This window comes from Falco punctatus, assembly GCF_963210335.1.
Source record: "Falco punctatus genome assembly, chromosome: 1".
NCBI classification, from domain to species: domain Eukaryota; kingdom Metazoa; phylum Chordata; class Aves; order Falconiformes; family Falconidae; genus Falco; species Falco punctatus.
Genome location: NC_137580.1, coordinates 45,898,275 through 45,924,180, shown reverse-complemented (window position 1 = coordinate 45,924,180; position 25,906 = coordinate 45,898,275). Strand labels below are relative to the sequence as shown.

Sequence of the window (25,906 nt, the reverse complement as noted above, 5' to 3'; positions counted from 1 at the left end):
CGCACGTTCTGGATGCTCTCGGGAGGCCGCAGTAGGAGCCGCGAGGCGAGCGGAGAGCCTGGCCGGCCTGGGGGACCCGCCGGTTTAGCCGTGGTTATTTCAACTTCTCTGGCACGGAGCTGGACGTTATGGCGTTTTTCTCTTTAGGTGAAGGAGATGTCTGTCATAACTGTCCAGAAAACGGGTTACAGAAAGAGTGCTTGGGGGTAGTACCCTAACGTTCAGGTTTGGAGGGTTGAGAGTGGTGATTCAGACCAGATAAACCAGTGGCTCTTCATGTGCATGCCGAGTTCTAGGCCTCGGGATGAATTGAGCCAGCTGGTCAAATCTATTTTCTGGTTCACTGTGCTTACATTAAAATTAGCTCCTGAGAACAGTTATTACAGCCTTTACTGTTACATTGCCTCCCATTCATATGCCTGACTGCTAGAAAATATTTTTGTCAAAGCCATTTTTGGCAAGAGCCAGTAAGTTTGTGTATCTTGTGGCACTGAAGTGTTCCTGGATGTGTTTTAATTGTGAATAGTCTGTTTGCTTCAAGTCAGGCTTATGAAGTCTGGAGTATGATGTTTGCTGAATAGCAGAAACTTTCCTGATGAAGCATGTAGCTTGATCTGGTTTTATTGGACATGCAACGTACATTATCAAGCCCAAAGAGCTTCTACCTTTATAATTATTGTGCTTCTCAGAAAGCCTGTAGAACTGCACTCAGAGGCAGGAGATCAGTATGTGTAAGGATGTAAAATGTACATTTCAAGTAGTTCCACATAAGCTAGTGGAACTCCTAACTAGAAAATGGCTTTACTACTGGCTCATTTCTTAATTTCTGGGAAATACTACTCATATTAATAAGTCTGTTATTTTTAATCATCCCTATTTTTTTTTGTCAGTTACAATATGCTACCCCCCATCATATGGGAGCACATGCTGCCTATTGGACATAAACTCAAAATACTGATTTGCAAGATCATCCCCCTCATGATATCCTTTCAGGATGTTCCATGCTGTGGTAATCTGGCTGTCCTCTAGCAGCCTTTACCGACCAGTGTGTAACCCGTGGTTATTGTCTTTTCAACTTGAGAATTAAAGTTGATTAAATAATTGTAAAGGGATATTTTAAATTTGGTGTAGTTAAACGTCCCTACTTCCTCTTGAAAAGCTGTTCTTCTGCAGGGTACTATGATTCAGAAGAATAAGGAGGCTGGAAGAAGGAATGCTGTTTGCATTTGCAACCATTGTGTTAAGCTTTGAAAGTTTGGTAAAGGCATAAAACTGTATTTATGAAAATATAGGGGGCAGATAAACTGAAAGCTTAACGTTACTGAGATGACTGCAGTTTGTTGCATGGTTTGCCTTATTTAAAAAGACACTAAAACACAATCATGAAAGATTTATTCCTTCCTATAGGAATTCCTTGAAAGTCTGGTAGCCATTACTGTAGCTCCTTCTTTTAGTTCCTTCTCCTTTTCCCTTCCCTGTTCTTTCTCCCCCTTCCTCTGTTGCCTCCCACCAATCTACATTCCTTTGTGTTAGCAGTGATGATGGCAGTTCTAGTCACCTCCTGTGGTTTGATAGATTATTCCCTTTAGAAACATGGTGTACTTAAAACTTTCCAAACAATTCTTTCCTTGCTCCTGCACTTTTTTGATGCTGGTTTTGAGTTTTGTTCTAAGAATTTGTCCTTTCTGGTTTGAGTTTTCTTAAATACTAGTAAGAAGTCTTGTTAATACTAATATTTTCCACTAAATGTTTAGGATTTACATTTCTTTTTGTGTCATTTCTTGGTCATAATATAAACAGAAACTTTGCCTGAACTTCCCTCTCCCCTTTGAGCTCACAAGTTTTGTGCTTTCTTTTCACAGAAAACTTTGCTTGCTTAAAACTTTCATTTTTATTTTTATAAAAAAAAATCATCGTGGACTATTTTTAGATTACTGTTCTTGAGATTTGGTATTTATGTGAAGAATGATCTTGAAAGTAAATGTTCGTAGAACCTTGTCTTTAATCTTGCACAATCTACATGTAAACTTAAATTTTGCAGTATGTTGTGGTAGAATGTGTAAGAGATTCCTGTCCATTGCGGAAGTAGCTGTAACTTTTATTCTGGATGCTGTAAGGAACGTAAGCTTACTGGAGGGCTGAAACTACACACAGAAACCTGTGAAGGGCTTTATGGGCACTCCTGAAGGGAGGGTTAATTGAGCAGAAGGCGGCCCTGTTGATTAGTTCTAGGGAAGGAATTCATGGTTAGGAAAACAGCTGCTTGAACTCAGCATAGTGGGTGATGCTTTTTTGGTAGGTAAGTTGATTTAATCTATTGACTGTGTATATCTGAGAGGTAGCCATTTATGTTGGCAATGTGTTTTTTACTATGTCATGAAGTTTGTGTGCTTGACAAGATTTTAGCAGTGTTGTATTACAATCCAGTGATGAAATAGTCTGTATAAAAGGTCTGTGCTTTGTTGCTTTCTTCTAACTGTAAGCACTGTGCTAGGGGGATTGAGACAGTCATGTTTTCAGAAAATTACTTTCTTTAAGGGTTTTCTTTCCCCCTCAATAGGAGGTCTGTAAAAATAAAAAAAAAGGAGGGGGAGGACGGGGACTGGCGGGCGGTGATGTGGGCATGTTTTAAACTCCTTTCTAGGCAGTTTTATAAATTTTTCACTGATGACCCAACTGGTTATTGGAGTATTGTTTAGTATTGAAAAACCTGAAATCAAGGTAATTTACCATTTCTACATTTTCTGCTGTTTGGCTTTTCTATTTTGGGAAAAATCATTAACAAGGTGTTAAGAAACTCCTTGGCTAATTTCTGATGTTTTGTAGTGGGCACAAATAACTTCTGAAGGCCATGTTTCTGCTAATTTTTAGGTTGAGGGGAGGAAGTAGGCAGGGTTGTTACTAAAATTATCTGGGTTATGGCTCTTGGTTTACTGACAGCACTATTTTTTTATAAGTAAGCAGTTGAATATCATGCTCTAGAAAATATGAAATTTTAAATTGAGAAGCTTCCTGAGTTACAAAACCAAAACTAATATAATTGGCTTTTTGCTGTTGGAGCTTGATCATAGTTTAGTGAAACGCAGGCCATCACCTAAGTTTTGCTTGTTGGGTGTTAACAGTAAGATCAAGATCTGATTACCTAATGTTAGCATTATTGCTCTGAATTTAGTATGACAACATTGGTTTAAGTTCCTGTGAAAATAAAATGGTAGTAAAGTACAGGGAAGAATACTGTCAATGAGATGCCAAATTGCAGGCCTAGAGTTTTGGACATACGGTACCAGCAACGGCAGTTGCTCTTTAGCGTGTGTAAGTGGCTGTACAGATAGAGCTGAGAGTGTTAGACAATATTTTACCTAGAGCTGTCATTAGAAGCGTAATTTGCAAAACCTACTTGGTATACTAAGACCTACATGTCATTGTGGGAAAGGCATCTGAGATGGAAGAAAACTGTTTCTGCATTTGCTGAGTTTTAAAATTGGAACCCAGCTGGTAGAGAAAATAGTCGAAGAAATAACTGTAGCAGCACTGTCTGTACCTTCACTTTTGTGTTTTAGACAGATCTGCGATGCTGGAAGACATGATCTGAATTCTCTTTTTTTCCCGAAGAATATTTGCTTATCCTTAACACTCCTCTCATCCAACCATTCTTGGCAGCTGGCTTGTTGGTTATTTGTTAATGCACTGAATTTTTCTGGGTTTATGAAATGCCACATTTATGATTTGGCAGTTTTTACCCTGAGGTTAAGGTGGATTGACTTCAAAAATAAAGAAAAACCTTTACTGTACTAGTAAGACCTCATACAAGGAGGCTGTGGCTTCTCTTCTACTGTCGCCTCCCCTTGAGCTGTGAATGAGAATAATAGGAACTTCTGTTGTGTTATATTAAGTTTAGGTCTCTAATTTGCATCTGAAATAACATTGTGAACAGCATTAATGCCTTTGAGGGGTTTGGGAGGTTTTTTAATCTGTAGGGTAAATGTGTTTTTTAACCTAATTGGGCAGTTCAAATTATTATTGCAGCATGTTTAATTTTTGCTCAGTGCAGTTTGCATTGTTAGTGGCACTAAATCTTTCCTTCAGTGCTGTGCACATGTATTGTGGTTTACCTTCTTAATGGTGGCATTAGATTTTGTACTAGTAAACTATTCATCAGTTTCATACAGTTTCAAACATTATGTAGTATCCACTATTCTTTATTCTACCCTCCAAAGTTTATTTATAGGGAGGATTCTTGTTCTAAAGGTAATGCTTCCTTTAACTCCCCCTGCTTTCCCAATGAAAGATGTACTTTCCTGTCTGTCTTCAAGATTTCTGTTGATTTGACCTCTTTTGGTTTTAGAAGAATGAAAATTTGTCATATTTAAGGGATGATGCAAGTGATAAAAGCTGTATGTCATTTGGATCTTGTCAAACCCTGTTGCTTTATCAACTTCCACAGTCCAAAAGTAGTATACAGAATATGAGAAAGGTTAAAAAGTTGGAGCCTCAGATGTCATGTAGACTACAAATCAATAGAGTTGTGGAAACATGCTTGAGGCCTGATGGGTCTAGATCTGTGGGGTTCTGTCTCTTGCTGCTCAGCATTTATTTCTTGGTCAACATGTAGATGGCCACAGAGGTTGCAGCTGTTTTTTGTATCACAGTAGTCCGCTTGAGCTTGGCTATGTGCATGCTTGCTTACCTCATCTTCCATGGCACTACATTCTGAGCAGTCCTGTCTGGTTCAACATTCAATATTTTGAAGCTGCTGAATTCCCGGAGGGTAAGATGGACTGTTGCTGCTCTCTTACTTTCATGTTTCACAAATCAGAAGGACGGCATTTAAACAAAGCAGACGAGTACCTGGATAAATACTTATAGTACCAAAACCACCACAGAGAATGGATTAAGGATAGTATTTGGGGTTTGTTGTATGTTGCTTAGGTGTCCTATTTGTGCTTGAGTTCTTACAAGTTAATTCTTTCCTGGTTTAGTGACTTTAGATTTTGCTATTTAAATGTAAACATGTAACTTCTCAGGTGCAGACTTCCTCTGACTGGCTGTAGCTAATGCTGTCTGCTTCAGCTCCCCATCTGTAAAATCCTGCATATCTTAGTTTTTATTTTGGAGTATTTGGTTTGCCTGCAGCACTTCCCATGCTCAGGAAGTCCTAACCAAGCCTAAGGCGATAGTTGCAGTAAGAGTTGTGCGCATATGTTTGTGTGATGGTGCTTTGTGACACTACATCAATGAAAGCTATTACATCGCTGTCCTAGGCTGTTAGAAGGCTAAGCACGCTTGTCTTTCTGAAGTAATCAGCTTCTGCTTTCTGTTGGTCAGGAGAAAGATACGACAGGATTCTGCAAGATTGCTGAAATTTGCATACTGCCATGGGAGATAATTGGAGTTGAGTTATTTTGTGTGAAGAAAGTATGAGGCAGGTGTGATTTTTTTTTTTTTTTGTTGTGTGGTAAAATAACTTGGAACATGTAAATCCTGAAGTTTTAATTTGAAAAATCAGAGAAGTAACTTCTAGCTCACTGAAACTAAAAAGTATAGTGTAGGAGGTTAAGCAAAGATATTACAGTGGCTTGAAATTGAGGTAGCCTTTTAAGAGGGCTGAAAGAGGTGTAGGCTGGTTGTAAGAGGCCCTTGCCCTGTAGCGGTATTGCACATCTAACGTGATTCATACAAGAAGCTTGAGCAGCTCTACTTTCTATTCAGTCCAGTGCTTTCCTATTCTCAGCACTGAAACTTATTCTGAATATGGTATTAGACATGCTCCTGACTGCAGGTCAAGCTGATTGCCCAATTCCCTACATGTGAGGGACACTTTCTGCTGTAATAATCATAGAATCATTTAGGCTGGAAAAGACCTTGAAGATCATCAGGTCCAACTGTTAAACCAGGACTGCCAAGTCCCTGAACACCACATCAACATGTTTTTTGAATGCTTCCAGGGATTTTGACTACCACCTCCCTGGACAAGCCTGTTGCAATGCTTGACCACCCTGTCAGTGATTGGATATTAGGAAAAAAATCTTCTAAACCTCCCCTGGTGCAACTTGAGGCTGTTTAGTAATAATAAGTAATCTTTTAAAAATATTTGAGCTGTTCTTTGTCATGTTCCTGTTTCGTTGTGTTTTGCCCTCCACCCTGGAGCCTTGTGATACTTGTGGCCTAAATAAAATAGGGTATTCAATCCTTCCCCAGAGGTCATGTGTTTTCAGCTCTAATCATTCTTGTTCTCTCAAATTGGTTCACATTGGTCTTTGAGTGTGGTGCTTAAAGCCCAACTTTGTACTACAGCTGAGGCTTTCCTGTGCTGAATGGAGTAAAAAGACTGTTTCATATGCCCTGGAGCTGGTATTCCTGTTTATGCATCCCCATACATTTGACGTTCTTACAACAGCTTAACACTTGTTTCAAGGTCAGTTTGTTGATCCAACCTAGCCTACAGCTTTCTTCTGAAGAACTGCCCTCTGGTTTGCTCGGTTAATCCTGCCTGAGCATACCTTTCAAACCTGAATTGTATCCTGCTTCTCACAGAACAGTTTTTCCAGTATGTCGGAGTTAAGCAGGATTTTAGTGCTGTGGTGCAGATCTTCTTGCTTTTCTCCTGCTTCAAACAAGCCTACTTTGCTGGGGGCAGATGATGGGAAACAAAGAAATCTGTGAACTGAGATGTTTGGTGTGCTCTCCCATGCACCATTGATAACTGCTCTCTAGGTATGGTTATTCATAGTATTGCATTCATTGTACAGCCTTTGCTTACCTTCCAGTAGCTGAAGTCTTTAAATCTAGGTATAAGACCTCAGTAGGTTCTCCTCTGTCCCTAAACCCTGTTACTCTGATGTCAAAGTGAACCTGGTGGGTGCTGCTCACCACCTTTTACTTTTTAGTGCTCACAAAAGCTTCCCTGTTCTCCTCTAGGATTCTGCTGGGATGTGGGCAATTGGAGACCTTTTTTCTGAAGATAATGTGGAACGAAGGCAGGCCTAGCTTCAGAAACTGATGTCTGAACTTTTTTTAAAAAGCGTGGTCTGTTCCTGGCTGTACTCAAATATATCACTTAACACCCTAATTCTGGTACCTTGCAGGTAGTTCCAGGTGTTGTAGAGTGACTCTGAAGTAATCATCGGTGGTTAGGGTTGTTTTAAGCTCTCTGTGAAATGAAACTTCTCTTGCATTGTAAGCTAGGTGGCAAAGACTAAGCCCTGCTACTTGGAGCTAACTTTTCTTTAGGGTACCTTTCTTGGATTTTTATTTGGAAGTATTTGTTGACATCTGAGTGCAACTTTCTCTTTGAAATCTTAGTTCTTGTAGTATCTTGCCTGCTGAATTTGATTCATAATGAATCTTGCACTTCATAGAAATTGATTTCTGAGCCCTGTCTCTACTCAGATTGTTTGTGGCTCTGTAAATACTTGTCTTTGTTTCTCCAGCATCTCTCCCTGTAAACTTTCAAACTACTTGGCATTTCCACCTTCCAGTAATTTCTTTAGTCTTGTTCTAATCATTGCCCTGCTTGTAGTGCCTGCATATGTAACAGTTTATTCTCATTGCATAGATATATTTGAGTGTAGTTAAAGTTTTGATGCCGTTGCCTGCAAGCTGGCATAATTAATTTTCTAACCATTCTTTCTACTGTGTGCTTCAGGGAGACTGACAGCTATCCTTTGAAATCACACTGTAGTCTTAAATTGAGCAGAGGTTTAGAAAGTCTGATAATCTGTCTTTGAGGATGTTGAATGTTTGTTAGCTGAGATGACTTGAGTGATTGCTTTTAACCCACAGTATCTTGCCAGAAGAGTAAAGCAGCATCTCCTGGTGTTTGAGAAGCTAAAGGCGATGTGGGTTGTGAAATGTATCTTGAATGTACTTTAGAATGTTAATACTTGTTTGAATTCTGATGCACAAGATGAAGTATAGTTGCTTATTTTTAATGTTATGAAAAAGTAAAAGGGCTTTTTAATGTCTGTTTGCATAATGCCTTTTCTTAAGATCACTACATCTCCTCTTCAAGCTGTTAAGAGCTTCATGCTGTTATCCCAAAACTTCCATTTTTGCTGTGTAATAGTATAACTGAGAAGTATCCCCCACATTATCTGTGAAGGACGTGGTGCCTGGTGTGGATTGGGGGTGTGGGTAAAGGGGGATGGATGCTGTGCTTGAGTGCAGTGTTTGTACATTCACTACTTGTAAACCAAGGCATATCCCAGTTCCTGCCCTCAGGTTAGATATTCAGGGTGGGATTTACTTGCTTAGCTTCTTAGCACCTTTGGCTGAATTAACTGTTCCAAGCTTATAATAGGCCATAGAAACAGGGATATGTTTTTTTTGTTAGGATGCTTTTTTTAGGCTTGTTAAATGCATCCTGCTGTCAGCGATGCTGCTAGGCAAGCTTGGCTATGGAAACTGCAACTGAGGGTGGTACAGGGGGAACTGTGTTAAGAAAGGCTCTCTCAAGGTGGGTTATACTTGGTTGTGGAAGGTTTTTCTGTGGTGCACGATGCTCAAATTTTGGTAATGTAATCAGTTGCAAAACGCCATGTATCCTTGAAACTCTAAAGCTCAGTCCTGTTAAATATACAGTCTTAAATGTTGAAACTGATTCAGTGGGACCTTTCCTTCTCTGGGAGGATCAAATAAAACCAAACCGATTTCTAAATTCTAAACTAGTTGTTTAATTGTTAAGCTGAGCCAAACTGAAATGAAGTAAATGCCTCTTGCACCTGCAGAAAAGGATGCAGCTGTCAAAAGTGTTTATCACTTCAGTACTTCTTGGGTCCAGGTGCTGTGGCAGTGACTTCCCCTAATGCAGTGGTTTGTTTCAGATCTTCAGCAGAAAAGATGTTACTGCTTTATGCAGACTATAGTATGCTTAAACTTTGCATGAGTGAAGATGCCAGAAACACAGATGTAATTTCAGCAGCTTGTTTCAAAAAGTGTGCTTTATCTAAAACATACTTTATCAGTATTGGAAGATCATTTGAAATATGAAGCGTCTTCAGGTGAAGAAGACCTGAGAGGACATGCTTGCATCTCTTTTACTGTTGACCTTATCTGATAGTCTTTACTGTTTTGTCCTTCAGCTTGGTTACTAGAAACTGATCTTGTCAGAATGCAGTAATCTGTAAAGTTAATTGCCCAAGTGGGAGGACACAGATTTCCCTGCTGAACAGTCATGGTCCTGTCCTTTCTTGCACTGTTGTCTGCAGATGTTATGTGCTTGACTTGCTAGTCAAGTGACTTACCTGCCGTCATTTAAAGCTGCTAAATTTCTGTCCCAGTCCGTGAAGATTAAAACTAGAGGCTCTTCTCTCTTTTCAACATTCATTTTTCAGCTGGCGTTTTTGGGTTGAAATAAAATGGAGTTACTCTGCCCTATAGTAACTGAAGTGTGGTCCATAATACTTGTGTACTGATTGGCACCTTCTGCCCATTGGCTTCCCATACAGGGGTATGGTTTTGAATTACAGGTTCTGTTAGCCCGTACTGTGTGAGTAAACTGCATGATTTGGAGTCTTAATGACTTCTAGGAATCCACTTTGGCAAATGAGTCTTTCCACAGAACTTGCTCGTAGAATTAACGAGTCATTCATTAAACATCTGATAGTGTTGAGGTACCACACAGTGAAATACTGAGCTTTTCCATCAGGCAGAAGGTTTTTATTTCAGTATTAAAGAAAAAAAATCACACTGATGTAGTTAGAGATCACTGGGGTTTTTTTCTCTGACTTGAGAGTCATCATCTCTTACATGGTGTAACTTTGTCTCTTGAGATTTCTTTTACTTCATGTAATTATTACAAATGCTTTTTCCAAATACCTACTGCAGTTGGGTACCTCTTGGTTTGTGTCTTGACCTCTAGCACAGCATTTCCTGCATCCAGCTGTTCAGTGTGCTGTGGGAGGCTGAATGCATAGACAAAGTAGTTATCTTGCTTTTGGAATGGTCTGCTGAACTGGTAAGAGCTGCATAGCTCAACTGAACTAATTTTTATTGAAGTGCCTTAAGTCTGGCAAGAGGGATGTCCCTGGTGACACTTGAATTAATATCTGAATTGAGTGCTGAAAGCACACACGATATTGATATATATACTGCTTTTGTCTTTGTATTTCATTCCATTATTTTAATGGACTTTAATTTGTGGTCTGCTCATACTTGGAGCATCGTAGACTGTTACTGAGGGCTCACATTTACTAGAGCGTACTGCTCTATGAAGTGCACATCTCCTCAGAGACACTACCGTTCAAAAAGTCATGGGATGTGCAAAACAGAAGTTGGAATGTGATGAATAACCAAGTCAGTACGAACTGTAACTTAGCAAAGTAAGGAACAGCCACAACAAATTGTCCAAACTGACATTCAATTTTGGTATTTGTAGTGCGATACCTGAGACCACTTTCTGTTAAAGAAAATTCTTGCTACTTGAAAGCTGTGAGGTATTTAAGCTTTTTTTTTCTGATGGATCACGTTCCTAGATGGGTGTTGTAAAACTTGAGGTCTTTAAGTGTGTTGCCTCCTGAGGTGGTGTCTCCTGCCAGACAAATTCAAGTTTCTTGAGTAACAAATTACAGATGGTCAGCCATGATAGAGAACAAGTTTGGGCCATGAGCAGGAACTTGGCTGGCTGTTACACACCATATCTCCTATCTGTTCAATGCATTTCCGTGCTCGTTCAAGATAGATAATGTAGCAGAAAGCTTTAACTACTGTATGCAACCTACACAGAACTATACTCTTGTGTAGCTCTTCCTGTAACTTTTCTTTTTTAGACTTCTGGGTTTTATATGAAAATCTGTAAACAGTGTATTTGTCATAAACTCCTAAAATAAGGATATGCACCTACATATGCTCATTCAGTACAGTGGCACAATGATATTCTAGAGTTACAATTTTGAGACAAAGACTGAAACTGTTCTTACACCATAAATTGGGCATAGTACTTTGTCTTGAGAGGGAAATATTATTCATAGTACAGAGAATTAGGACAGTAAGGCTCAAGAAGTGCTTCATGTTACTGTAAGCATTGAGATATAGATATATACAGAATGCTGCTAAGCACTTGAGTTCTATATTTAGCAGTATCTGCAGTTCACTAGCTGTACTATTTATTGAAAACTATTTGGACTAGCATAGGTTTGTTGTTTTTAACTTCCATAGTTGTACGCAAGCTAACGTTAGAGAGACTGCCCTGTGTGCAGATTATGTAGCTCATTAGATCCCTGAAATGCCATGGAGTAGCATCTTAACACAAGTGTTTTTCATGTGGCCTGAGGCCTTCACCAAGAACATTTCACACTTGGGATCATAAAAACAAACTTACTAGTTGGGCTTTTTGTTTTAAACAAGCCAACCAGATGTCTGAAACTCTTCAGAATGAACCTGAAGGCAAATAGGAGGTTTATTAGCAGTGTCTGCTTTGGGACCATAATGTATGGAGGAAATTTGTATAATCCCTCCGCTCCAAGTCCATAGGGTTTGGTAATAGACTAGTGCTTCAGTACTGATACTGTTTCAATCTGTCATGGGGGAGCAGGATGTGTGTGGAGTAATCATCGTTGTCACTGCCATACAGATTAAAGGTCAGTGCTATGTGTTTTTCAGGCCTGAGTATTTTTAAAATGTGTACATGCCTCTTCAACCTTTCTCATTTTTAAGGGCAAACACTATGATCATGCAGAAAGGTGCTACTGCTTATCTTTATTTTGTCCTGGGCTTTTATTATCTAACTGATGGAATGAAGCAAATATCAGTAGTAGGACCAGTTGGTCCTCATCTATGTGGCTGTGTTTTGTTTGGGTTCCCCCCTGCAAGCCTTAGAATAAAATAAAATTTTGTGGGTCTTATAATCTGGATCACTTGCTTTGGTGGGAGTGCTGAAGACTTAGGCTGGTGGTATGTGTATTTCTTCAAACACTGATTTTTTTCTGTATAAATTATTACTTATGAGTCCGATTTTTTTTTTATCTTGCTGGAGGCTTTGTATACTAAATAAATACATCCATTGGTTTTAAATAAATATTTATACACAGCATGTGGAGGTGGAAATAATTTGTGTAGGACCTGAGCTCCAAGCTTCCAGTAATACCATAGACTGAAAGTTGCAATAGTAAGCAAAGGGCTTGGCATTCACGTCTAAAAGCCTCAGTAGACCAGACTTCCTGATCCTCAGCACTGTGCGATGTCGTCTTGTGCTTTCTGCAGCAATGCCGAGAAGGAAAACAGTCCAAATCACATGTTGCAGGGAGGTGACTGGTCACAGACCAATGCTGATGGCTTATTCAAATGGAACTCCAAACATAGTAGAGATGTAAATATCCTTCCGCAAAATTAGTGAAATACTTGCCTGTCAGTTAAGTAGTGGTAGATTATTTTAGGAAAGAGAATCTAAGTAACAAAAGCATCTTGGAAAAGCATCTTTCTGAAGCGTCTTTGTACAGGATCAGGCACAAGGCACAGCTCATCTGCACTCCCGTCTGACAAAGATACTTTAAAAGATGCAGGATGACTCGTCTGGGATGTGAATGTGAAGTCTTCAAGTCTGAAAGACAGGTTTAAACCTGGGAGACTGAGAGACTTATTACTGATACCAGCTTTCAATAATAAATGCTTTAACCTCTGGCTGGGTTGAGTTCTTAGCCCTAGTTTTCTGTGGTGATACATTCCCTGCTTTAATTAGGTATAATCTGGAAAAGAGTCTCTTGAGCTTGCTTCTCCACCATTTCTGTTGCTTTGAGAAATATACTTTATAAACTGTGACAAAGGCTTTAACATCTCCTGTCTCAACCCTTCCTTTGCCTTTCTGGGAGGGGGCTTTCCTCTTTATTTAAAAGTAAAGCCAAACAAGCTAATAGTAACTTGAGAAATACAGAGTAGTATATTTATTGCAGTTAACATTCATTGTATAACAGAGTAAAATCTTCCATTTCTAATGCAAATTTTATTAAACAATTTTAGGTTTGTATTTGGTATGTGCTTCTCAGCCAAGCTGAATGAATTCTGCATCTGAAGAATGAGAAATTTGTACACCAAAGAATTACCTTTAACCTCTTTCCAGCACATAATCTGGCTGTGAGTTTTGCAAACTGGAAACCACCATCTTAAGCCAGGATATTCTCTTTAGTTTACTTCTGATGCATCTGCCGTAGGTTTTCTCTATCTCTAACTTTTTGAACAAGGTCTGTTTTTTCAATTGGAAAACTCTTGAGTACTACTTGTTCCATTTGAGTTCAAGGGATTTGCCGAAACATACTGTATTTTAAATAAAACAGTGTCCAAATGCTGTGTATGATGGTTGAGGCTTTGCTTCCTTCTTATAGGAGCTCTCACATCTGAAGTGTGGGAGATGGTGTGGAAATGAGTGTGTAGGGTGCAGCCTTATTTTAGTAATGGTTTATATTTTGTCACAGCTGTCTCAGTGACCAGTTGGTATTAGAATAATCATGCTTAAGGGTCAAAACAGTGAAATGCTGAGCTCTGTAGTGATTTTGAGCATTTGAGGCAAGTGGACCTACTCTTTATTCTTGTGTATCTCTGGGGGCAGTAACAAATCAAATCCTAGTTTTTTGACCTTAGAATGGTGAAATATAGTCCTGACTTGCACATTAAGTGAGGTATGGTCTTCAGCAGACAGCTGTGAGCTCTTAATACTGCTTGTGCTTCCTGAGCCTGTGGAATAGCTGAGAAACTTGACTCCAGTGGCCCTCAGTTAATATAAAGGATGCCTTCTAGCATATTTTTCTTGTCCCCTTTTGCAGTTTTGTGCTGGAGTTGTGGCAAACTTTATTATAAGGAAGCTTCAGTATTATGAGGTGTTCAAGCCTGGATTAAAACTGGCTTATGAAATGAAGACCGCATGGAGAAAGCTAAGAGATGCTGTAGCTCAAGGAATATCTCTTTAGTCTTTAAAAGAAACTCTGAATTGCAAATGCTGGAACTAACTTCTTTGGCTTTGTTTTGAGTTCTAGCATGTGTAGTGAGTGTTGTTGAGCCTTACCTTAATTTTTCACATCTGAACTCTGCAGGGAGAGGAACTACTATTTAAACAGGATTTGCTAGATGGTTGTGAAATGACTTCCACAGAATACAAACTAGGATTATAAACTCTACACTTTTTGTCCCGTTTGGTCAGAAACTGTTGTTCTAATGCACTGTTTTTTTAATTTTTTTGTAGAGAACCTCACAAAATAAAGGAGTGATAGTTAATTGTGCATTAAGAGAGGATCCCTATAGTATGAGATGCTGGAAACTGAGGTGTCCCCCCCCTCTAGTACCTGTCCCCCAAAACACTGATGGATAATTCTATAGCTGCAGGAAACTTTTAATTAAAACTTTCTAGACTTGATGTGAAATTTTGGAAAATTGGAGATTAGTTCTGAAAAGGGTAGAGTCCAAATAATTCTCTTTAAATGCCTGCTAGTGAGATCCTTTCTGGGCTAAAAGTTATTAATATACTTATGTTACAAGGAATGCTTAGCCTCCCTGTGAACTTCTTAGCGCTGTGGTAAATGTGTAGTTTTAGGAGTAGAATGTTTTCTTTCTGTTTGGAAGCTGGAATTTTGCATTGCAAGAAACTAGACATTATGTAGGTTTTTTCAGATGGTGTGAAATATTTAGCAGTTTCTAAAACACTGGTCTTCCATGGTCTTGCTTCAAGCATAAGTAGGATAGGACAGACCATGCTTTGTTAGACTTGATCGGTTTTGTATAATGGGTCAATTTTGAAATGCATCTTGGATGCTGCAGAAAGTGCAAAGAGACAAAAAAATCACGACATTTCTCATCTAGAGTCTAGTAACAAAATCATCTAGATCTGGAGTTAGTACTGCTGGGGTGATTAGCTGCTTTGGCTTGCTGAAGCAGAGATAATATTTTAAAGGACCTACTTATCCGAATTGGAATTTTGACTCTAGCTAATCCTTTTCTTCTGCTGGGATCTGGCTAAGTATGTCTTTATGGGATTGTTGGTAATAAGGGTTCCATGTAGCACTCTGAGGAAAGAGTAGGGCATAATGTAAAGGAACAGAAAAGAGGGAATGACCTTTTTTGTTCTCACTGGGTAATTTTAGTCCCGTAGACAGAAAAAATGGAATTGTGATCGTCAAGAAACACCTACATTTTTTTGTTATGGGGAAATAGTCTAAAATCTCGTTATCTTTTCTTCTTCATCATCCAAGTTGGAGCTTCCAGAGACAGGAGAAATTCAGAAGTTTCAAACAAATGTAAATTTTCCCAGTGAGATGAGCTGTTGCTGGAACATTTTGTCCTGCAGGATGCAGAGGAGGAGGAGTGGGTTGGAAATGAGTCTGGCTGCCTTACTTTCTTAGAGCCAAGAAGAGATTTTTGAATTGGCTTTATATTCCTCATCAGGACTCTTCATCTCTTTGAAAGTAGGTTGTCAAATTGGATGAGCCTCTGACATCCTTTAATTGACTGGGGGGTGGGTAATCCCTATTTTTAGTAATCTTCCCCAAAAAGACCCCAGTGATGTCACTGAGAAGATACAGAATTTGTGACATGAGCATTTACTTTCTTCTACCTCCACCCTTAATTTTGGCAGAGATTTTACAAGTCATTACTACTCGTGGCTAAACTTTTAATGAAATAAAATCATCTCTTTAGTAGTACTGTAGGGATAGAATAATAAACCTTTACTTTCCCTCAAACTTCGGAATGTCATAGAGCAGAACTTTAAATCGGAGATAATGGTAATACTGATTCCATCGCAGCTCATTCTCCAACTGTGAGGAATGTTAGCTTTGGCTCGTGTTTGGAGTTTGATTTTTTTTTTAATATTGTTTGTCTTATTCCTTTTCATTAGTCTACCTTTCAGCAATAAAAATAGCTTCTCTTCCCTCTACCTCTCACCTCTACCCCCCAGCCTTAGGGAGATCCTAGTAAGACCAAGTCTCTCCCAGGACAGGAACTGTCTAACTTCTGTTACACATGTTTATCTTGGATGGTTCAACTTTCTCACTCTAGCTAATCAGGCTCCATAAAAGATGGTGTGCTATAGGAAGGATGGCCATAATCTCGTAGGACTTCATCCAACTTGGAGCACCAAGGGCCATTGTTATTACCTCAGACTTGGAGGATCTTAGTGTTTGAACTTGCATGCCTGGCTCAGCTGCTACCTGTAGAGACTTGTGACAGCAGAGGTGTGTATGTTTGGGGTATGCTTACAGGTTATGTAGAAAGCAGGGCACGTACTCGCAACGGTAGGCAGAACTTGATTGTGCTGAGATCTGTGCTGTGGGGCAGCTGGAGAAATGCAAATTCAGCAGGATCCATGTTGCCCTAACAAGGATGGTCAAATGTTCCTCTTACTGAAAATCCAATTAGTATGAAGTTCTGAGCAGTTTGAGAGGGATTCGGCCTGATGAGCATAAAGGGCATGATAAGGAGAAACTGAAAAACAAGTTAGCAGCTTTTAATTGGTGCTGGAAAGAGAATATGATGGGAAAAGTCCATAAAATAAAACAGCTTGCTATCTCTGTGTTTAAATGCATGTCTTGAAGCAAACAAAAAAAAGCCTAAAACATGAAAATACCATGAGGAGTTTTCTGTAGTGTAAGGAACTTCTTTCTAGGAGGCATTGAGGGCCAAAAGTGTGTAAGGCTTGCAAATACATACTAATGCAGTTTTAAAATTACAACAGCGTAGTGAAGCTAGAGTGGCTCTTGGGAATGTCTTGCCTCCTAACAGCCAATATTAATTAGCAAAGATGAGGAAGGCAATTCCTGGTAGAGTATAAATAGCTCAACTAGAATGAACCAGGACTTTGGTGACTTTGAATTAAGGTGCTGAGGCTGCAGGGGTGATTTCAGATCACTGCAAGCTGGTGAGTTTGACTAGTCAGAGGAAATATGAATTGGAAAAAGGAGCAAATCATGTTCAAACCATGCTTTGGAAGGTAACATATAATTCCTAATTATAGTAGAATCTACCTGGCTCAGTGTAGGAAATGCTGATGTCAACTGGTTCTCATGTGGCTTTTTCTTTTTTTGTTTTCCTGACACTGCAGTCAGACAGGTACCTCAATAAGCAGCATTACCATCCCACAGTGTGCCCACACAAGCATTTGTGTCCCAAACTGGGGAACTGATACTGCTGGAAGACAGCCTTTCCCAGGAAACAAAAAAGGAAGAGCTCTGGTTTTATCCAACTATAAACATTCCTTGATGTTACACTTGATTCTCAGTGTAGTAGCAAAATCACTTGCTGGTATACTGCTGTGGGCAACAAATAGCCAGAGAATAACATGTGTTGGCAGTTATGATGGCAGCTGAGGTATGTCAAACTGCAACCTGGAATTGGTAGGAGTGCGGTGGCAATATGGCTGCATCTCAAATACTGGGTTCAGTTTCGGGAGCCTTGCTACAAGAGAGGGACCTTGAAGTGCTGGAGCATGTCTAGAGATGGGCAGTGAAGTTGGGTAGGGATCTGGAGAACAAGTCCTGTGAGGAGCAGCTGAGGGAACTGAAGTTGTTTAGCCTGGAGAAAAAGGAGACTCAAGGGGGACCTTATTGCTCTCTACAGCTACCTGAAAAGAGGTTGTAGGCAGGTGGGGATTGGTCTCTTCTCCAAGATAACAAGTGACAGGGCAAAAGGAAACTGCCTCAAGTTCTGCCAGGGGAGGTTTAGATTGGATATTGGGAAACATTTCTTCACTGCAAGGGTAGCCAAGCATTGGAACAGGCTACCTGGGAGGTGGTGGAATCACTGTCCCTGGATGTGTAGATGTGGTACTTAGGGACATGGTGTAGTAGTGGGCTTGACAGTGCTAGGTTAATAGTTGGACTTGATGATCTTAAAGGTATTTTCCAATCTAAATGATTCTATGCTTCTATGACAACAGTTTGTCCATTTAAACATTCATTAAGTCATCATTGGCAAGAAGGATTGCCCAACAGGACCGGATTTGTAGTGTACTAATGTCCACAGCATGGAAAACCTAGTTGACTCACTTTGGACCAGTGTTGGTCTAGTGCAGTGTGCTGAATGCCTGGAGGTGGCTGTAGTGCACCTTCTGGCTTTGTTTCAGCATGGATTACTTCTGGATGAGACTGATGATCCATAATGTGAGATGAAGCAGTTAAAGGAGGCTGAGAGAACTGACTTTAAAAGCATGCTTCTGATCCGAACTAAAATTTGTGCTCCTAGGGTTGGGACTTGGTATTGAGAAATGGAATTTGCTGATGGGGGAGTAGTTGATATATGAAGGCTTGTCTGGGTAACACTGCTTTTTCACCGCTGTCCCATGTAACCCTTTATATATACACTTTTTAAAAAAATCTTTCTCAGTGGAGTGTGTTTAAATTTAAAATATTGTTGGTAAGTGTGAGTTGCTAAAATGAGACGCTTCTTGGAATCTCCACTTTGCTGGTGTTTCAGAACTGACTGAGTTTCACACTGTCAGAAAGAGCCTGAATGGTTGCAACTCTCAAGTATTACTTTCAGTAGCTGGTAGGATTTAAGAATGTGGGTAACTGTACAATTCAGCTTGACTCTGATAGTGCCATGCTTCTGTGATTTCTTTTGCCTCCCCTTTATCTTTTCATGCAACTGAAACTATTGGTTCATTAACTAAAAACTAATATTCTTCCATCTATTCTTTCCTTAGTCTGGCTGGTATTATGCTAATTTACGATGTCAGTGAAACACTGGAAGATTAAAAGAACTAAGAATCTAACTACATTATGGTGAACTGATTACAGAACAAGTCCTTGTTCCTCCCTCATCTTTGGTAGTTTTACTGGATTTGCTTTTTTCCTTGAGGAAGAACATGCACAAATTCTTATATGGCCCTTCCAAACAGAAAAGCTAATTAAACACCTGCTGAACTTTTCAGTTGGTTTTTAGTAGTGGCCTCTTAGTTGTGGAAGTATTAATCCTTAAAATGAATCTGAAAGTCTTTGTGCCAGTTACTAAGCTTCTCAGCTTTGGTATGTTTTCAGTCTGTATGTGGACAATTCCTGACCATCAATCAGCCTTTCTTTTTACTTCTGTTCTGGATTTCTAGATCTAGTTTAAACTTTACCAGGTTTAAAAGGGACATTATGATGTGTGGTTGTGCTGTTCTAAATATTGCTCTGTTCACACACTTGTCCTTAAATGTGCATAGCATTTCATGAACTCCACTTTGCTTTGGCAGATGCTGCTTACATTGAAAAGGGTATTTGCAACTTTTACCAATGAGTGTTTCAACTTGAGTGGTTTTGATATTTGAGTTGGTGTGATTTCAGATCAAAATGTGGTAAATATTTCAAGTTGGGTGCTTTCCTGAAAGATGGGGCATGTTCAGTAAAAACAGACCATTATTTGTGGTTGAAGAGCACTTGTAAGCATCCTGTCTTATAGTAAATAGAAGTAGATGTGAGATTAAGGGCAAAAGATGGGTAGAAATTGTGATTGTGGAACAGCTCTGAGGCTGTTGCCTAACAGATTCCTGTGAAGGTGAAATAGTGTATTGTTAGCAGATGAAAATCATATTTGAGGATGTACTCAAAGGCAACAGGTTTAAAAGATAATCTAACATACCATTAATACTATTAATATCTTAGTTTTAAACGGGTTTAACTTGGGTCATGGACTCAAGTGGCTGCTTTTTGCTTACTACTACTGGGTATTTAAACAGCTGGTAAGAAGCAGTGTGGAAAAGAGGCAATATTTTATAGAAATTTTCATTTATAATTCTGCTATTGTATTTTTACCATAGACTTCTGTTTGCTAGGTTTTAAACTTCTGGTCCTAGCAGCATAGTTGTTCTTTCCTCAAGAGTCATGCTGCTTTGTTAAAATACAGAAATTTGTGCATAGATCTTTCCTGTTTTTTTTTTTTTTTTTTTTTTTAATTCCTTAAGCAGTCACTGAGTACCCCTGACCAACTTAAAGCATAAGCAAGAATGGTTAATGTCACTAATGGATCCTCAGCATGACTTGAGGAAAGATGTTTATTAAGACAGTAAGGCAAAATTATGGGGAGTTTGTTGAAGGTACTATGAAGAAATTAATATTAATGTAGCCTTAGTTTTGAAAACTGGAAGTGAATTTGAGGATTGTGGTGAGCCTGAAAGGTGTGATGATAGAAGAAGGAAAATGAAGAAGCTGAAGTCCAGTGGTTTGGTTCTGTTTCTTCTTGAACTGGAAGAATGGGGTGGAGTTCAGGGAAGTACAGAGGTCCATTTGCTGTGGTAGAAATAACCAGCTAATAAAGACTGCTGGAAGACTGTGAGGAATTATATTGTAGCAATTTAAGGTTACTGATGTTGAGGGAAGAGAGAGGGAAAGAAATAATGTAGAAGATCATTAGGATTGAAAGAGGCAGCTGGTGAACCTGGTGCTTTTGATTTAGATGACTGCTCACAGAATAAAGATATCTAAGCTTTTGTCAGTGATGCTTTTACATGTATGGTAATCTGTCCTGCTTACAAGTTTAAGAGCTGGTGTTTGCTGACAGGTAGCAATTACGTAACTTTTTAAAAATAAAACCCACAGGGAATATATTAGAAATAGCTGAGAGCTTGGAAAGTGGGTATAGCATATGAGCTACCTGCTGCTCCACCCTCCTTAAGAAAGGTTTAGCAATGAAACAGTATGGTAGAATGTGTTAAATGTACAGAAAGGTTTGGTAGGTATCTGCATGTTTTGTATGCTGTTCTGGTGTACCTGGCTAAGACTTGAGTAGTTAAATGAGGGAAAGCTGAAGTCTTTCCTTCTGCCTTGGATAAAAATCCTAGGTAGAACCAGTTTAATACTACAAAACAACCAAATAATATCCTGATCTTTACTATGAATATCACCTCCCTTTTGCAGTTGTAATCAATGAAATCTCAATAGGAGTATTCTTTCATGGATAGACATGTCATCTGAAATTCCAGGCGATGGCATTGGTCAAAGAGTGATATTCTTGCATAAATAAATGATCCAAACGCGAGTCCTGTTATTAAAACAGTAATTATGAGGTAAAAAGATTTTTTCTGACTTTTTTCTTTTTTCTGCCCCAATTTTACAGAAAATCAGACATGATACACTGACAGCAGTTGGAAATAAACTTTGGCAATAAGATGGAAGCATAAATCTCAAGACTTTAAACCAAAACAGAAATGGCTCATGAGTATTGAAACAAGAGACCGAAAGAGCCTCCAACACTTCTGTGTGAGCAGTGGAAAAGGAACAACTACCATGGTAACACTAATAACAGAAAAGCTGCAGAACCAGAGCTTGGATGATCTGACATGTAAAACGTACAATATTAATCTGGTAAGGATCTGTCAAAATAATGTGTAATAAATGTGAAATGCAAAGTAGATTAGAAGTAACTCAAAACTACGTAACAAATTTAAGGATGTAGATCAGCCAGAATTCAACTCTTTAAGTTAGGACTGGTTTGCAGGGTTGGATGAGAGCTGTATGGGGGGGACAGGGGAAGAAACTTCAGTGTATGGCCCTTGTTGGTGTGATGCTTTCTTATTTTAGTAATCTTGTTAACCTTAGTTTCATTTTTGAATAAATAGCAAAAAGCCTGAATTATCAAAACCTCCTCAGGATTCCTTTTTCCCCTAATGAAAAACACAAGTACTGGTATGTCATGAAGTTTTCTTCACTTCATATGGCCAAGTGCTCAATATCTGACAACAGTATTTACTTACAAAAATCAGTGACCACTGTGTAGGTAACTGCCAGCACCTGGCAGAAGGAAAACAGGTCATCAAGTAAATACAGTTGAACTGAAAGTCAAGTTACTGACAACCAGACTGGTGCTAGTAGATCTTTGCTTTTGTCAGTGTGTCAGATGTCTGGTGCTCTGAAAAGTTTTGTAATATTTGTGATTCAGGCATGCTATTTGGACACGAAGGAGTCTGTTCTTTTGCATTTAAATTCTGAAAAGAGCTATTAGCTGGTCCAGAGTGAGTAATGCAAAATAGTGTCCTGTCAGTTTGGGGTGCCCACCTGAGAACCCTGGGCCCATATTATTCATGTAATACACTAGCCTCATTTCACTGACTCTAATTGTAATGGCACCCTTCTATAGGTCAAACTTCAGGGTACCAAGGGGACACAAAAAAAAAGATGACTAAATGTCAAAGTATTTTTCAACTTGAGTTATATTTAAAATTACAGTAATGCTAGCATTGAAACTGAAGCATGTTTAGTTACTTTAACAATAAGATTCTGCCTCTATTATGACTTGTACTGAAATAGCTGAACTGTTTCCTTATTTTACAAGCCCAAACTAGGTGAAGCACATCCTGATTGTAGTGGAGTTTCTGCACAAGCACCTGCAATTCTCATGTGTGAAGTGCTTGACCCGTTGTCCAATACTTTGTCCAGTAAGATTTCTAATAGTAGACATCAATCAAATGGTTTTATTTTAAAAACTGTAACAGGTCCATTTAGAGTTCTAATAACCTATTTGGCTTTAGTATCTTCAAGTAAAATACATGCTGGTTTTGAAAGGCAGATAAAAGCTCTTGGAATGATGTTAACTTTCAAAATAAAGTGCTTACTCAGTGCTTATGCTTATTTTGGCTAGCTTGGTGAAGCACTTGGGCTATGCAGTTTCTAGGAGAATCTTCTTCATTCTTGAACTGGCAAACTCATTTGTAACTAAACTCTGAGCCAAAGTGCGAGACAACAATGACCTGTAATCGGCAGCATTGCTTGCCTCCTTTGAATTTGCAGTGACATCTTGTGACTACTAGTTTTTGAGGCATTGAAATTTGCATAAATTTGAAAAATTAGCTGTCCTTTTACTGATAGTCACTGTAGGTTTTGGACCAGAAACATGTAACACATCCTTCTCTGCTCTTTTTTTATGCTGTGTGGAGTCTATACAGGACTGTGTTGGCACGCTGTCATGTCTTGTAGGTTGGTTGCTTTTTATTTCTGTCCTTACCTGTACATACAATAAAGCACACAAAAGGATGAGTGCAGTGGAAAATGTCTCATCAGTGGTTTTGTTCTCACTCTTCTGCTCCTCTCCTCTGTTCTATCAAGTAATTGGTTTTGTAAATGCTTTAGTTCTTGTAGAAGGTGGGTTCTAAGGCCAGGAACAGGTTCTAGTGGCACACAGTGGCCACTTGAAAAAGTGTGGAAATCAGTGGGGTGTGAATAAATGTGCAACTGTTTTTTTTTTTACTGCCAAAAAGAATTCATGGGAGCAAATGATGGCTCCTTGACTAAAACATGAATCTAAGATGAAAAAGTACACTTTTTTTTCCCCCTAGTAAAGACAGCTGCTAGTGCGGGTCTTGAATCTGCTCTATAGCATGTTTAGACTTTTTGGGAAGAGGTTCAGGTTAATGCTGTAGTTTCTTCTAATAGCAAGAAAGATTTAGAGTAATTCTGAAATGGTCTTGCCAGAACCTTTCATTACTTGTGCTGGCACAAAATCCTGTGAGACCATGTGGTGAATCATATTGTGCACTGATCGAGGATTAAGACTAACCTTTCTTGCCCAAGTTATGTTAAACCTTACCAGTTTCACAATACCTTTCACAGTCCATCCACACAAGTGCTCCTCTTGGTACAAGCAGATAAAATAGCTGGGGAAAAAGCTATGCTGTAATGCTGCTCATAAATGAGGGTTACAAAAGAAAGCAAGAATGGTGTTGAAAGCTATTAACCTTCCAGCTAGCCAAGCTGGGCATGAAGACAACAGGTATAGGATACTTTTTCAGTTGTGTAAGCTGTATTGTGACCACCCAGTACCTTTACCTGTTGCCTGAGTATATTGTAGAATATTAGCTGTAGCTTTTTAGTGCTCTGTTAAATGGCATATTAATTTTCCAAGTGTAATTCATTTGGCCTGTGCATTCTCAGTTACATTGTACAATCTTATGCTGCACATGCCTTCAGAAACAAACAAATGATTGGGTTTCCTGCTGTAGAAGCAAGAAGGTTGTCCTAGGCTTTTTTCTCAAGTGGGCACTGAAGCTCACAAGGTAGAACAATGTCCCTGGTTGGTTCACTCTGCTTCACAACAGTGAGATGTTCTGTGAGCATATTAATGGCTTTCATGAGTTGACAGCATGAATAATTCAAATAATTGGTCTCTCTTCTTGAACATAGATCCCTTGAATCTTAAGAGTCTTGAGGAGTTTTTATGTTTGAACTAAGCTTGCACTTTTTTGTATTTGTGTAGAAGCTAGTGTTGGTTTGTGAAGTAACAGTGTGTGAGCTGCATGACTTCGAAGTGTGGTGTTGAGAAGGAAATGTGAGCATCTCCAGACAAGCATTTGTGGAAGAAAAAAGCTGTACTATAAACCCCTTCTGTACATGTTGGTCATCACTTTTAATTTTTGTGAAGCTGACTTGTGTTGAAAGACAGAATTGAAGTGACTTCCTTGGATGGAAAGCCACTAGCTGAAATCCTTGAGGGCTGAGTCTAAGATGTGACTTCATCATGTCTTTGCATTCCAAGAAAAGGTCAAATGCTTCTCATCACGACTTCCTATTTGGTCGTATTTGGAGGATATTTGGTAAGAGAGATAGAGGTCTGGCATGGCCTGCTTGAACTGTGAAAGTCACACCTGTGTGGTAGTTAAATTAGTACTTGAATAATAAATACTGGCTTTCCTGTGGTTTGGTAAGAATGCTGATAAATTGGAGGAACCCAAATATACTTGGAAACTGGAGAAAATGCCTTGGAATTAAAGAAATTAATTTTAAAATTATGAAGAACAAGGAGTCATTCAGGGAATGAGGAGGAGAGTACAAGCTGTGAAGTTATTAATGTAATGGCTTGGGGTGTATGTAGAAGAACAGCCAGAAGTATTTTTGTTACAGTTAGGTTTTCACTAGCAAAGAACACTTATGTAAATTATAATTGTCAGTCTCACTTGCATGCCTCTTTTGTTTAGTCAGTTAAAGACTAGGTGTTGCTGTAAGTGAATATTTTAATGAAAGAACAGCTGCTAAGACCTGGTAAACCAATGGAAAATGGCATTGCTGTCCTAAATGTCATACCATGCAATTCCTTTCCTCTTGAGCATAGCCTCTCCAAATGCACAAAAGAGGTTCTGCTTTTGAACAAGCATTTCAAAATAGATCTGCTCTCTTGCATGAAGTGATTACAACCTTAAGTGAAACTAGTAGACTCATTGTTTTGTGTATATCTATCTTGAAATGTGCCTTTTCCTGGAAAGTGCTCAAGAGGCATCGGATCTTGGTGGCTTTTTGATACCTGTTCAAAAAGGAGCAGTTGGAACATGATGTGCATAACCTCCTGAGTTTTCTCTTCAGGAAAATTACCTTATTGAATAATTTGACCTTATTCTAAGGAAATTTTTTCTTCATGCAGAGGTTGGCAGACTTCCCTGTCAAGGTTCTTAACAATTGCAATCTCTTCTTGAGCATAATTATAAAAAAACCCTCTTAATTCAGGAAGCTTCAGGTACATCATAGCACAAAGGGAATGAATGTGGGAGGGCAGAGCATGGCCAACCCAGGAGGGGTGATAAACTGGTTCAGTGACCTGTCATGGTAATATCTAGTGGGACTTGTGCCATGTGCTGTTTAGAGCCTCGTTCCTATGAAAAATTTACAGCCTGATAGTCTACTCAAGTTTGTACTTCCAGACATCATTAAAATATACTGCCAGATAGTGTTCCCAAGTATTTTTTATATGTACAGAAAACCAAGTACATATAATGGAGATTTTTTGCTTATTGTTTTCTTAGTCACCCCTTATTTCGCTGCATTGAGCTTTTACTGAAAAAATTGCAGCTTACTCTCTTTTTTGCATGTGAGGTGTGACATTCTTAGTGAGGGATTTTGGTCTCAATATCTATAGAGAATTAGTACTTTTTCTGTAACTTATAAGAATTCTGTGTAAATGATTACTTAACAAGTTGTAGGGGTAGTAATGTCTGCCTTGTCATAGAAGTGAGCTCACGAATAGCTGTAAGGAC

The 25,906-nt window shown here is 39.0% G+C and overlaps 1 protein-coding gene across 2 annotated transcripts in view; it reads left to right on the top strand.

The window, feature by feature from the left end:
- FAM53A (family with sequence similarity 53 member A) overlaps positions 1-25,906 on the top strand; it is a 73,945-nt gene that overhangs the window by 1,126 nt on the left and 46,913 nt on the right. For both annotated transcript variants that reach the window (XM_080366852.1, XM_080366851.1), the window contains exon 2: positions 21,007-21,254. In XM_080366852.1, coding sequence (XP_080222978.1) covers positions 21,105-21,254 — 150 coding nt within the window. In that variant the 5' untranslated portion in view covers positions 21,007-21,104. The remainder of the gene's footprint in view (positions 1-21,006; positions 21,255-25,906) is intronic.